The sequence below is a fragment of the Pongo abelii genome, chromosome 20, assembly GCF_028885655.2.
Source record: "Pongo abelii isolate AG06213 chromosome 20, NHGRI_mPonAbe1-v2.0_pri, whole genome shotgun sequence".
NCBI lineage: Eukaryota > Metazoa > Chordata > Mammalia > Primates > Hominidae > Pongo > Pongo abelii.
In genome coordinates, this window is record NC_072005.2 from 51796028 (window position 1) to 51808902 (window position 12875).

The 12875-nt window shown below is 49.6% G+C and overlaps 1 protein-coding gene across 1 annotated transcript in view; it reads left to right on the forward strand.

Annotated features, from left to right (window-relative positions):
• MEIOSIN (meiosis initiator) overlaps positions 1-12875 on the forward strand; it is a 36518-nt gene that overhangs the window by 11468 nt on the left and 12175 nt on the right. Inside the window, exon 5 of the mRNA XM_024236800.2 lies at positions 10554-10665. Within this exon, the coding sequence (XP_024092568.1) occupies positions 10554-10665 (112 nt within the window). The remainder of the gene's footprint in view (positions 1-10553; positions 10666-12875) is intronic.

A 12875-nucleotide genomic window follows, 5' to 3' on the forward strand; every position in this document is an offset into this window, starting at 1 on the left:
TTTCATTTTTTGAGAGGGAGTCTCACTCTGTTGTTCAGGCTGTAGTGCAATCTCGGCTGACTGCAACCTCCACCTTCTGGGTTCAAGCAATTCTCCTGCGTCAGCCTCCCGAGTAGCTGGGATTACAGGTGCCCACCACCACACCTGCCTAATTTTTGTATTTTTAGTAGAGACAGAGTTTCACCATGTTGGCCAGGCTGGTCTAAAACTCTTGACCTCATTATCCTCCCACCTGGGCCTCCCAAAGTGCTAGGATTACAGGCATGAGCCACTGTGTCCGGCCAACTGTCTAAGCTTCAGTTTTCTCAACTGTCAAACAAGGGAAAAGAACTCTTGGAGCCGGACGCAGTGGTTCATGCCTGTAATCCCAGCACTTTGGGAGGCCGAGGTGGGCGGATAACCTGAGGTTAGGAGTTCAAGACCAGCAGTGCCAACATGGCGAAACACCATCTCTACTAAAAAAGACAAAACTTAGGCAGGGTGCTGTGGCTTATGCCTGTAATCCCAGCACTTTGGGAGGCTGAGGCGGGCAGATCACGAGGTCAAGAGATCGAGACCATCCTGAGCAACATGGGGAAACCCCATCTCTACTGAAAATACAAAAATTAGCTGCGCGTGGTGGTGTGTGCCTGTAGTCCCAGCTACTCAGGGGGCTGAGGCAGGAGAATCGCTTGAACCCTGGAGGCGGAGGTTGCAGTGAGCCCAGATCATGCCACTGCACTGCAGCCTGGTGACAGTGCAAGACTCCATCTCAAAAAAAATTAAATTAAAAAAATAAAAAGACAAAACGTAGCCAGGTGTGGTGGTGGGTGCCTGTAGTCACAGCTACTCAGGAGGCTGAGGCACGAGAATCACATGAACCTGGGAGGTGGAGGTTGCAGTGAGCCGAGATTGCACCACTGCACTCCACCCTGGGTGACTTGCTACCCAGAGACACTGTGAGACCAAAATGACCATATAGCTATGACAGGCCCAGTGCATAGCATGCCTCAGGTAAATGTCAGTTTCCCCTCTAGCACCTTGTTTTGTGACTTATGGGTATCATCTCTACTAGGCAGGAATAGATAAGGTTTCCCTCTGTGTCCCCATAGGCTACTTCATAAATGCATATAGTGCTGAGCTAACACCTTGTGCCCAATGGGAGTACCTTAATTTGGAATTCAGATCTTGAAGCCTTGGTAGGATGTTTTCCTGCTCTGTTTCCTCCCATTCATTCATCTACTCATTCATTCATCAGGCATTATGAAAGACTGTTGGATGCAGGCAGCTGTTCTGTTGCAATAGGGAGAGGCAAGGAAATTTGAGACTCAGAGCTCATCCCCTGGGAACTCTGAATCTAGTCAGGAAGATGAAGATTTGAACACAGGGGCCAGGCACGGTGGCTCACGCCTGTAATCCCAGCACTTTGGGAGGCCAAGGTGGGTGGACCACCTGAGGTCAGGAGTTCAGGACCAGCCTGGCCAACATGGTGAAACCCCATCTCTACTAAAAATACAAAAATTAGCCAGGCACAGTTGCTCACTCCTGTAATCTTAGCACTTTAGGAGGCCAAGGCTGGCGGATCACTTAAGGTCAGGAGTTCAGGACCAGCCTGGCCAACATGGTAAAATCCCACCTCTACTAAAAATACAAAAAAATTAGCCAGGCATTGTGGCATGTGCCTGTAATCCCAGCTACTCAGGAGGCTGAGGCAGAAGAATTGCTTGAACCCAGAAGGTGGAGGTTTCAGTGAGCCGAGATCGCGCCACTGCACTGCAGCCTAGACAACAGAGCAAGACTCCATCTCAAAAAAAAAAAAAAAAATTAGCCGGGTGTGATGACATGCACCTATAATCCCAGCTACTTGGGAGGCTGAGGCATAAGAATCACATGAGCCTGGGAGGTGGAGGTTGCAGTGAACTGAGATCACACCACTGCACTCCAAACTGGGCAGCAGAGCAAGACTCCGTCTCAAAGCAAAAAAAAAAAAAAAAAAAAAAGATTTGGCTGGGCGCAGTGGCTCACGCCCGTAATCCCAGCACTTTGGGAGGCTGAGGTGGGTGGATCACTTGAGGTCGGGAGTTCGAGACCAGCCTGACCAACATGGAAAAACTCTGTCTCTACTAAAAATACAAAAAATTAACCAGGCATGGTGGTGCATGCCTGTAGTTCCAGCTACTCGGGAGGCTGAGGCAGGAGAATCGCTTGAACCCAGGAGGCAGAGGTTGCGGTGAGCTGAGATGGCGCCATTGCACTCCAGCCTGAGCAACAAGAGTCAAACTCCGTCTTAAAAAAAAAAAAAGATTTAAACACAGGAAAAGCTGATCCCAGCTAGAGTGTGTGACTTGCCTTTAGAGAGGTTCAGAGGAGTGGGTGTTTGGAACAGATTTTCCTGACCCTGACCCTAACCCTGACCCTTATCCTGCCTACCACATCTGTCAACTACCAGGTCATGTGGATTCTCCTAAATCTCTCTCACTAGTAGGTGCTTACTTATATATATAAAGCACCTACTGCTATATTAAATCCCTGAGTTTCCTGTGGTAACAAATCACCCCAGACTTTAGTGGCTTAAAACAACACAAATTTATTCTGCCCTTTTTTTTTTTTTTTTTTTTTTTTTTGAGATGGAGTCTCACTCTGTTGCCTAGGCTGGAGTGCAATGGCGCGATCTCGGCTCACTGCAACCTCCACCTCCCAGGTTCAAGTGATTCTCTTGTCTCAGCCTCCAGAGTAGCTGGGATTACAGGCACAGGCCACCACGCCCGGCTAATTGTTTTTTTGTATTTTTAGTAGAGACAGGGTTTCACCATATTGGTCAGGCTGGTCTCAAATTCCTGACCTCAGGCGATCCACCCGCCTTGGCCTCTGAAAGTGCTGGGATTACAGGCGTTAGCCACCACGGCCAGCCAAATGTATTCTCTCACGGTTCTGGAGTTCAGAAGTCCAATATCAGTCTCAGTGGCTTTTTCACTTGTTTGGTTGTTTTGGGGTTTTTAGGTTTTGTTTTGTTTTGTTTTTGAGACAGGATCTCGCTGTCTCACACAGGCTGCAGTGTAGTGGCTCGACCTTGGCTCACTGCAGCCTCTGCTTCCCAGGCTCAAGCAATCCTCCCACCTCAGCCTCCCGAGTAGCTGAGACTACAGGCTCATGCCACACCCAGCTAATTTTTTGTATTTTTGTTAGAGACGAGGTTTCACCATGTTGCCCAGGCTAGTCTCAAACTCCTGACCTCAAGTGATCCGCCCACCTTGGCCTCCCAAAGTTCGGGGATTACAGGCTATAAGCCACTGCACCCAGCCAGTCTCACTGGTTTAAAGTCAAGTTGTCAGCAGGGTTGTTTCCTCTTAGAAGCTCTAGAGAGTTTGTTTCCTTTCTTTTTGCCAGCTTCTGGAGGCTGCCTGCATTTCTTGACCCATCATGGTTCCTCAAAGCCAGCATGGAAGCATCTTCAAATGTCTTTCCTGTCCTACCGCTTCTGTTGTCACATTGCCTTCCCTGCCTTTGACATTCCTGCCTCCGTAAGATTATATGTGATTACACTGGGCCCACCCAGACAAACAGGAATAATCAGGCCATCTCAAGATCCTTAACACAGCCAGGCACGGTGGCTCAGCAGTTTGGGAGGCTGAGGCAGGTGGATCACCTGAGGTCAGGAGTTTGAGACCAGCCTGGCCAACATGATGAAACCCCGTCTCTACTAAAAATACAACAAATTAGCCAGGAGTGGTGACACGTGCCTATAATCCCAGCTACTCAGGAGGCTGAGGCGGGAGAATCGCTTGAACCCAGGAGGCAGAGGTTGCAGTGATCCGATATCGCGCCATTGCACTCCAGCCTGGGCGACAGAGCAAGACTCTGTCTCAAACGAAAAAAAAAAAAAGATCCTTAACTCAATCATATCTGTAAAGTCCTTTCTTTCTGCCATACAAGGCAACATATTCATAGGTTCTGGGGACTAGGACATGGACATCTTTGGAACTTTGAGGGGATGCATTATGCAGTCCACCATGGTGCTAAAAATATTTGAGGAATGTGAGTTTTTGGCATGCATAGGTGCTGGAATAGCCCTTGGGGAGCCAGAGATGACTACGACACAGTCCCTGCCCTCGAGGAATGGCAGTCTTGTCAGGGGACTGGCAGTGTTTCATAAATGACCAGATGGCCACATTGCTTGGAATTCTCCCCAGGCCTCAGCCTACTTATTTACCATGTATCCTCTGCTGTCTTCAGAACCCCTCTTCTCCCACCTCTTCATCCTTCCCTCAACTGCATCATGGGGTCCTGCTCCACAGACAACCCGCATCCCAGGGCCGTGGGACATGCTCAGTCCAGTGCTCCACGCCATAGCGGGAGCTGTGATGAATTGCCTCTCCTGTGTTAGAGACTTGGGGTGCAGCTTCGATTCAGAGCGTCCTTCCTCACCACTCTGGCTGGTGAATTGCCCCCTACCCCGTCTGATCATGTAGGTTCTCCCTCTGACCATGAACACCCTCAGCGTATCACTGCAATTACTTCCTTGTTTCTGACCTCCTTTAGGTGGAGTTCTGCGAGAGCCATAAAGGAGACATCTCTGTCCGCCTTGCCCACAGGGCCTAGCATAGAGCAGAGAGCAGAGAGCAGTAACAACCGTTCCCAACTTACTGAGAGTTCCAGGTGTCAGATCTTGAGTGCTGAGTGTCTTAGATACATTTTTCTCATTTAACTCTCCCGCAAGGCTTGTGAGAGATGTATGGCTATGCTCATTCTTTGTTCTGAGGAAACTGAAGTGTAGAGAAGGGTCACATCGCCCACAGGCACAGAGTTGAGATAGAGAGAGAGACAGACAGAGAGAGGGAGGAATTCAGATGTGGCCAAGCACAGTGGCTCACGCCTGTAATACCAGCACTTTGGGAGGCTGAAGCAGGCAGATTCCTTGAGTTTAGGAGTTCGAGACCAGCCTGGGCAACGTGGCGAAACTCCATCTCTACAAAAAATACAAAAATTAGCCAGCCATGGTCCCCGCTACCCAGGAGGCTGACGCAGGAGGATAGCTTGAGCCTGGGAAGTGGAGGTTGCAATGAGCTGAGATCGCACCACTGCACTCCAGCCTGAGCAACGGAGTGAGACTCCATCTTTTTTTTTTTTTTTTTTTTTTGAGACGGAGTCTCGCTCTGTAGCCCAGGCTGGAGTGCCATGGCGCCATCTCGGCTCACTGCAAGCTCTGCCTCCTGGGTTCACGCCATTCTCCTGCCTCAGCCTCCCGAGTAGCTGGGATAACAGGTGCCTGCCACCACGCCCGGCCAATTAGTTTTTGTATTTTTAGTAGAGATGGGGTTTCACCATGTTAGCCAGGATGACCTCGATCTCCTGACTTCGTGATCCGCCACCTCAGTCTCCCAAAGTGCTGGGATTACAGGCATGAGCCACCGTGCCTGGCCATGAGACCCCATCTTAAAAGAGATAGAGTCAGATGTATCTTACTCCAAAGGCTCTTGCCTTCAACCATTCTGTCACTCAAGGTTCAATAGATGTTTGTTGAATGACTGAATGAGCTCCCTTGGTTGGGACAGTTACAGGACCTGTTGATCTTACCTTCAGAAGGTCTTTGAGAGTTCAGACTCTGGTGTAGCCCCCAAGCTAACTTTCCTGAAGTTTCAATTACTGAGGCATCTGTCTTGAAATCTGGGATGATGCCCAATTGCTTTCTACATAAAATCTTTATACTAGTAATAATAAGTAACATTTATATATTACTTCATGGTTTATAAGGACTTTTTCTTAGCAAGTGCCAACCATATGCTCCTAGCCTGGTATTAGAGATAATAAGCTTAAAAAGACTGAGGCTGGCCGGGTGCAGTGGCTCACGCATGTAATCCCAGCACTTTGGGAGGCCGAGGTGGGAGGATCACTTGAGGTCGGTAGTTCGAGACCAACTTGGCCAACATGGTGAAACCTGTCTCTACTAAAAATACAAAAATTAGCCACGCATGGTGGCACATTCCTGTAGCCCCAGCTACTCAGGAGGTTGAGGTGGGAGAATCGCTTGAACCCGGGAGTCAGAGGCTGCAGTGAGCTGAGATCGTACCACTGCACTTCAGACTGGGCAACAGACCGAGACTCCCTCTCAAAAAAAAAAAAAAAAAAAGACAGAGGCCAGGTGTGGTGGCTGATGCCTGTAATCCCAGCACTTTGGGAGGCCAAGGCGGGTGGATCACTTGAGCCCAGGAGTTTAAGACCAGCCTGAACAACATGGCGAAACCTCATCTTGATAAAAAATACAAAAAATTAGCTGGGCATGGTGGCATGCGCCTGTAGTCCCAGCTACTTGTGGGGCTGAGACAAGAGGATTGCTCGAGCCTAGGAGGTGGAGGTTGAAGTGAGCTGAGATGGTACCACTAAACTCCAGCCTGGCCAACAGAGCAAGAGACCCTGTCTCAAAAAAAAAAAAAAAAAAAAAAAGGCCAAGCGCAGTGGCTCACGCCTGTAATCCCAGCATTTTGGGAGGCCAAGGTGGGCGGATCATGAGGTCAGGAGATCGAGACCATTCTGGCTAACATGGTGAAACCCTGTCTCTACTAAAAAATACAAAAAAATTAGCCAGGCGTGGTGGCGGGCGCCTGTAGTCCCAGCTACTCGCTGAGGCAGGAGAATGGCGTGAACCCAGGAGGCGGAGCTTGCAGTGAGCCTAGATCGCGCCACTGCACTCCAGCCTGGGTGACAAAACCAGACTCTGTCTCAAAAAAAAAAAAAAGCGCAAAAAAAAAAAAAAAAAAAAAAAAAACAGCTAAAAAAGACTATTGGCCGGGTGTGGTGGCTCACACCTGGAATCCCAGCACTTTGGGAGACCAAGGCGGGCAGATCACAAGGTCAGGAGTTCGTGACCAGCCTAGCCAGCATGGTGAAACCCCATCTCTACTAAAAATACAAAACATTAGCTGGGGCCTGGTGGCACGCATCTCTAGTCCCAGCTACTCAGGAGGCTGAGGCAGGAGAATTGCTTGAACCTGGCAGGCAGAAGTTGCAGTGAGCTGAGATCGTGCCATTGCACTCCAGCCTGGGCAACATAGCGAGACTCTGTCTCAAAACAAAAAAAAATAAAAAGAAAGACAGGGTTGAGCACAACAGCCAGGGCTCGAGACAACGTGGGGCTGCTGGGGACCAGAGACACAGAGGCTCCAGGACCCCATTCCCCACCCACTCCTACAATTCTTCAGTCGGCAGAGACCTTCTTGTTCTGCTATCTAGCCCTCACTGCAGCCCAGTGAGACAGGGGCTACAGCTACAGGCTGAAGTGCAGTGGCATGATCTCAGCTCACTGCAACCTCTGCTTCCTGGGTTCTAGTGATTCTCCTGCCTCAGCCTCCCGAGTAGCTGGGATTACAGGCGCACCCCACCACGCCCGGCTAATTTTTGTATTTTAGTAGAGACGGGGTTTCACCATGTTGGCCAGGCTGGTCTCGAACTCCTGACCTCAGGTCAGGTGATCCGGCCGTCTTGGCCTCCCAAAGTGCTGGGATTACAGGCATGAGCCACTGTGCCTGGCCAATATAGGCCGTTTTTGAATCCCTTGTTATACTCTTTTATTTATAATGCTTATCACACAGACTCTGCTGGGTGATTTCACATACCCTAATTTATTTAGTTCTAATGATAATCATCTGAGCTGGAATTAATATCCTCATTCCCGTCACACAGATGAGAAGAACGAGGCTCAAAGAAATAAAAATACCCTGTTGCCAATACACAGCCGGGAAGTGGCAGATTGGCCCCAGGTTCTCCAAAACCAGTGTCCTCTCGGCTGGGTCACCTCTGTCTCTTAGGTCACAGGGTTAGATTATAGCTTCCTTCTTTTCTTTTTTTTTTTTTATTGAGACACAGTCTCGCTCTGTCACCCAGGCTGGACTGCAGTGGTGCGATCTCGGCTCACTGCAACTTCCGCCTCCTGGGTTCACACCATTCTCCTACCTCAGCCTCCCAAGTAGCTGGGACTACAGGCGCCCGCCACCACGCCCAGCTAATTTTTTATATTTTTAGTAGAGATAGGGTTTCACCATGTTAGCCAGGATGGTCTCGATCTCCCGACCTTGTGATCCTCCAGCCTCGGCCTCCCAAAGTGCTGGGATTACAGGAATGAGCCACCGCGCCTGGCCTATAGCTTCCTTCTGTGGACCACACTGAATCATTTCAGTGACTGTCTGTGTTTTATAGAACACCTTCACATGAGTCCCTTCATCAGACCATGTTTCCTGATCTGGAGTTTGGAAGATTACTGCTGTTGTCTTATTTTTCTAGGGATCCAGTTTGATTCAAAAAGTACTTCCTGGTGTTCTCCCCTCACCATTTCCCCAGGATAACTCCTTCTACTCTTCAGATCTCAGTTTATTTATTTATTTGAGACAGAGTCTCTCTCTGTCGCCCAGGCTAGAGTGCAGTGGCATGATCTCGGCTCACTGCAACCTCCACCGCCTGGGTTCAGGTGATTCTCTTGCCTCGGCTTCCCAAGTAGCTGAGACTACAGGCGTGCACCACTACACCTGGCTAATTTTTGTATTTTTAGGAGAGATTGGGTTTTGCTATCTTGGCCGGGATGGTCTTGAACTCCTGACCTCAAGTGATCCACCCACCTCGGCCTCCCAAAGTGCTAGGATTACAGGCATGAGCCACCACGCCCGGCCCAGATCTCAGTTTAAATGCTACTTATTCAGAGAGGCCTTTTCAGACACCCTAATTTTGGAACACCTTGTTATACGCTTTTATTTATAATGCTTATCACACAGTCGATCATTTTCGATGATTTGTGAGTTTATGAAGATGTGTTGCTCTCACTAGATTGTAAGCTCCATGAAGTCGAACAAAAGCATGTCCAGTTTACGCTGACACACCTAGCCCCTACTCAGTCGTAGTCTCTTTTAGCTTTGTGACTCCAGTACCAACTCAGGAGGTATTTGGTGGCTGCATGGATGGCGCCTACAGGGCAGGAGGCATGCTTCTTGGTACTTTGGGGAGACTCACTCCTTCGACAATCCCTGGCTTAGTGACCTCTCAATTCTGTGTGCTTGAGATGAGAAACCAATATGCTACAGTCTCACCCTTAACTAGTTCACGGTCAGTGGGAGAGAATGAACAATGATTATAAAACAGTGTGGCAAGCGCCTTGGTGGAGGTAGGCCCAGGGTGTCACAAGAGTGCAGGAGGGGGCCAGGTGAGGTGGCTCATGCCTGATCCCAGCATTTTGGGAGGCTGAGGCGGGCGAATCATCTGAGGTCAAGAGTTCAAGACCAGCCTGACCAACATGGTGAAACCCCATCTCTACTAAAAATACAAAATTACTCGGGCATGGTAGTGCATGCCTGTAATCCTAGCTTCTTGGGAGGCTAAGGCAGGAGAATCGAATCACTTGAACCTGGAAAGTGGAGGTTGCAGTGAGCTGAGATTGCGCATTGCACTCCAGCCTGGGTGACAAGGGCAAACCTCTGTCTCAAAAAAAATAAATAAATAAAATAGTGCAGGAGGGAACAGCTGACCCAGCCTGGGTGAGGGGGGCAGAGAGGCGGCACTTCTGGAAGAGGAGACCACTGTGCAGAGGCTCAGAGGAGGAGAAGCCTGTGAGGGAGTTCATGGGGAGAAGAGGAGGGCTTTGCAGATAGAAAATACAGCATGAGCCAGGGGCCAGGCAAGACGCCAGTGAGTGTGCGCCAAAAACTGCACCAGGAGGCAGGCGGACCTGGATTGAGATTCCAGCTCTGCTGCTCCATCTCTGCAGCCTTTATTTGAGACAGTCTTGTTCTGTTGCCCAGGCTGGAGTGCCATGTCACGATCTCAGCGCACTACAACCTCCACCTCTTGGGTTCAAGCGATTCTCCTACTTCAGCCTCCTGAGTAGCTGGGACTACCAGCATGTACCACCATGCCTGGCTTATTTTTGTATTTTTATTACAGACGGGGTTTTGCCATGTTGGCCAGGCTGGTCTTGAACTCTTAACTTCAATGATCCATCCACTTCGGCCTCCCAAAGTGCCGGGATTACAAGTGTGAACCACTGTGCCCGGCCAATCTCTTTAGCCGTAGCAAGCCCCTTAGCACTTTGAGCCTCCGTTTCTGTAGCTGTAGCCCCTGTCTCACTAGGCTGCAGTGAGGGCTAGACAGCAGAACAGGAAGGTCTCTGTCAACTGAAGAATTGTTGGGGTGGGTGGGGAATGGGGTTCTGGAGCCTCTGTGTCTCTGGTCCCCAGCAGCCTCACATTGTCTCGAGCCCTGGCTGTTGTGCTCAACCCTGTCTTTCTTTTTTTTTTTTTGAGACAGAGTCTCGCTCTGTTTCCCAGGCTGGAGTGCAATGGTGTGATCTTGGCTCACTGCAACCTCCGCCTGACAGGTTCAAGCAATTCTCCTGCCTCAGCCTCCCAAGTAGCTGGCATTACATGCATGTGCCACCACACCCAGCTAATGTTTTGTATTTTTAGTAGAGACGGGGTTTCACCATGCTGGCCAGGCTGGTCTTGAACTCCTGACCTTGTTATCCGCCCACCTCAGCCTCCCAAAGTGCTGGGATTACAGGCGTGAGCCTGGCCAACCCTATCTTTCTTTTGAGGCAGAAGGAGATTCTAGTGCATGTCCTGCAGTACATTCAGTACCTCCAGAGAAACATCGATGCCGCTAAGGCCTTGTTCAAATGCCACATCACCACTGGGGAAGGTGGACTTGCGGGTAAGTAGTTCAGCCAGTGTTTCCTGGTGCCTGCGATGTGCCAAGTGTTGTTCCAGCCATCAGGGATACTGAGTGACCCTTCTATCAAGGCCTGGTATAGGGGACAAAGAGAGATATGCAAGATGCCTCAGAGAAGAGGGGCCTTGGAGCTGGGCCTTCAGGACTGTAGGAGATGCAGGGAAGCCCAGCCAAGCAGAAGAAACAGGCCGGGCACAGTGGCTGATGCCTGTAATCCCAGCACTTTGGGAGGCCGAGGCAGGTGGATTGCTTGAGGTCAGGAGTTCGAGACCAGCCTGGCCAACATGGCAAAACCGCGTCTCTACTAAAAATACAAAAATTAGCTGGCGTGGTGGTGGGCACCTGTAATCCCAGCTACTTGGGAGGTTGAGGCAGGAGAATCACTTCAACCTGGGAGGCGGAGGTTGCTGTGAGCCGAGATCGCGCCACTGCACCCTAGCCTGGGCGACAGAGCAAGACTGTGTCTCTAATAATAATAATAATAATAATAAATATATACATAAAATAAAATAAATCTGATCATGACCTTCCCCTGGCATAAAATCCCTCAGTAATTTTCATCTTCTTCACTTCCCTCCATAGCCAGGTGCTGGAAGCCATTTGGGATCTCATCCCTGCCTTCCTAGTCCCTGCCAAACCTCCCCAGCCTCATCTACCATTCTGCCAGCGTATTTGGTTTATTTATTTGTGTTTTTTATTTTGTTTTGTTTTTTGTTTTTTGTGTTTTTTTTGAGACGGAGTATCACTCTGTCACCCAGGCTGGAGTGCAGTGGCATGATCTCTGCTCACTGCAACCTCTGCCTCCCGGGCCTCTGCCAGTATATTTTACACTACAATAACAGCGACAGCACCCAGCACATCTAGCCTTAGGGGACTGGTATGTTCCAGGTGCTGTGGTATGTTTCTTTTTTTTTTTTTTGAGATGGAGTTTCGCTCTTGTTGCACAGGCTGGAGTGCAGTGGCGTGATCTTGGCTCACCGCAACCTCTGCCTCGCAGGTTCAAGTGATTCTCCTGCCTCAGCCTCCCGAGTAGCTAGGATTACAGGCACCCACCACCACACCCGACTAATTTTTTTGTATTTTTAGTAGAGACGGTGTTTCGCCATATTGGCCAGGCTGGTCTCAAACTCCTGACCTCAGGTGATCCACCCACCTCGGCCTCCCAAAGTGCTGGGATTACAGCTGTGAGCCCCTGCTCCCAGCCTCTTTTTTTTTCTTTCTTTCTTTTTTTTTTTTTTTAGACAGGGTCTCACTCTGTCACCCAGGCTGGAATGCAGTGGCATGATCATTGCTAACTGTAACCTCAAACTCCCAGGACTCAAACTCCAGGGGTCAAGCAATCCTCCTGCCGCAGACTTCTAAGCAGCTTGTATTACAGGCATGTGTCACCAACATCCAGATAATTTTTTTTTTTTTGAGATGGAGTTTCTCTCTGTCACCCAGGCTAGAGTGCAGTGGCGTGATCTCAGCTCACTGCAAGCTCTGCCTCCCAGGTTCAAGCCATTCTCCTGCCTCAGCCTCCTAAGTAGCTGGGACTACAGGCGCCCGCCACCACACCCAGCTAATTTTTATATTTTTAGTAGAGACAGGATTTTGCTGTGGTTGCCAAGCTGGTATCACCTCAAGTGATCCACCCGTCTCAGCCTCCTAAAGTGCTGGGATGACAGATGTGAGCCATTGTGCCTGGCTCTGGCTAATATTTTTGTTTGTTTTTTCGTAGAGACAGAGTCTCACTATGTTGCCCAAGCTGGTCTTAAACTCCTGGGCTCAAGCAGTCCTCCCGCCTTGGCCTCCCAAAGTGCTGGGATTATAGGAGTGAGCCACCAAGCCTGACTTGTTTCTATGTATTAATTCACATTTAATCGTCAGGACAAATACCGAAGGGAAAAGCTAATGTGGTCCCGTTTTGCAGGTGATGGAACTGAAGCCCAGAGAGGTTAAGGTCACAGCAGAGATGAGCTTGAGTCAGGGCCTGGCTCAGAGCCCACACACATCATCTCCATGCCACGCAGACCTCCAATCACACCCAATGACTTGCCTGTCCCCAGACACCCCACGCGCGTCTTCTCATGCCTGCAAGCTCTTACTCAGATAGTTTCTTCTTTTTTTTTTTTTTTTTTTTGAGGCGGAGTCTCGCTCTTTCGCCCAGGCTGGAGTGAAGTGGTGCAATTTTGGATCACTGCAAGCTCCAC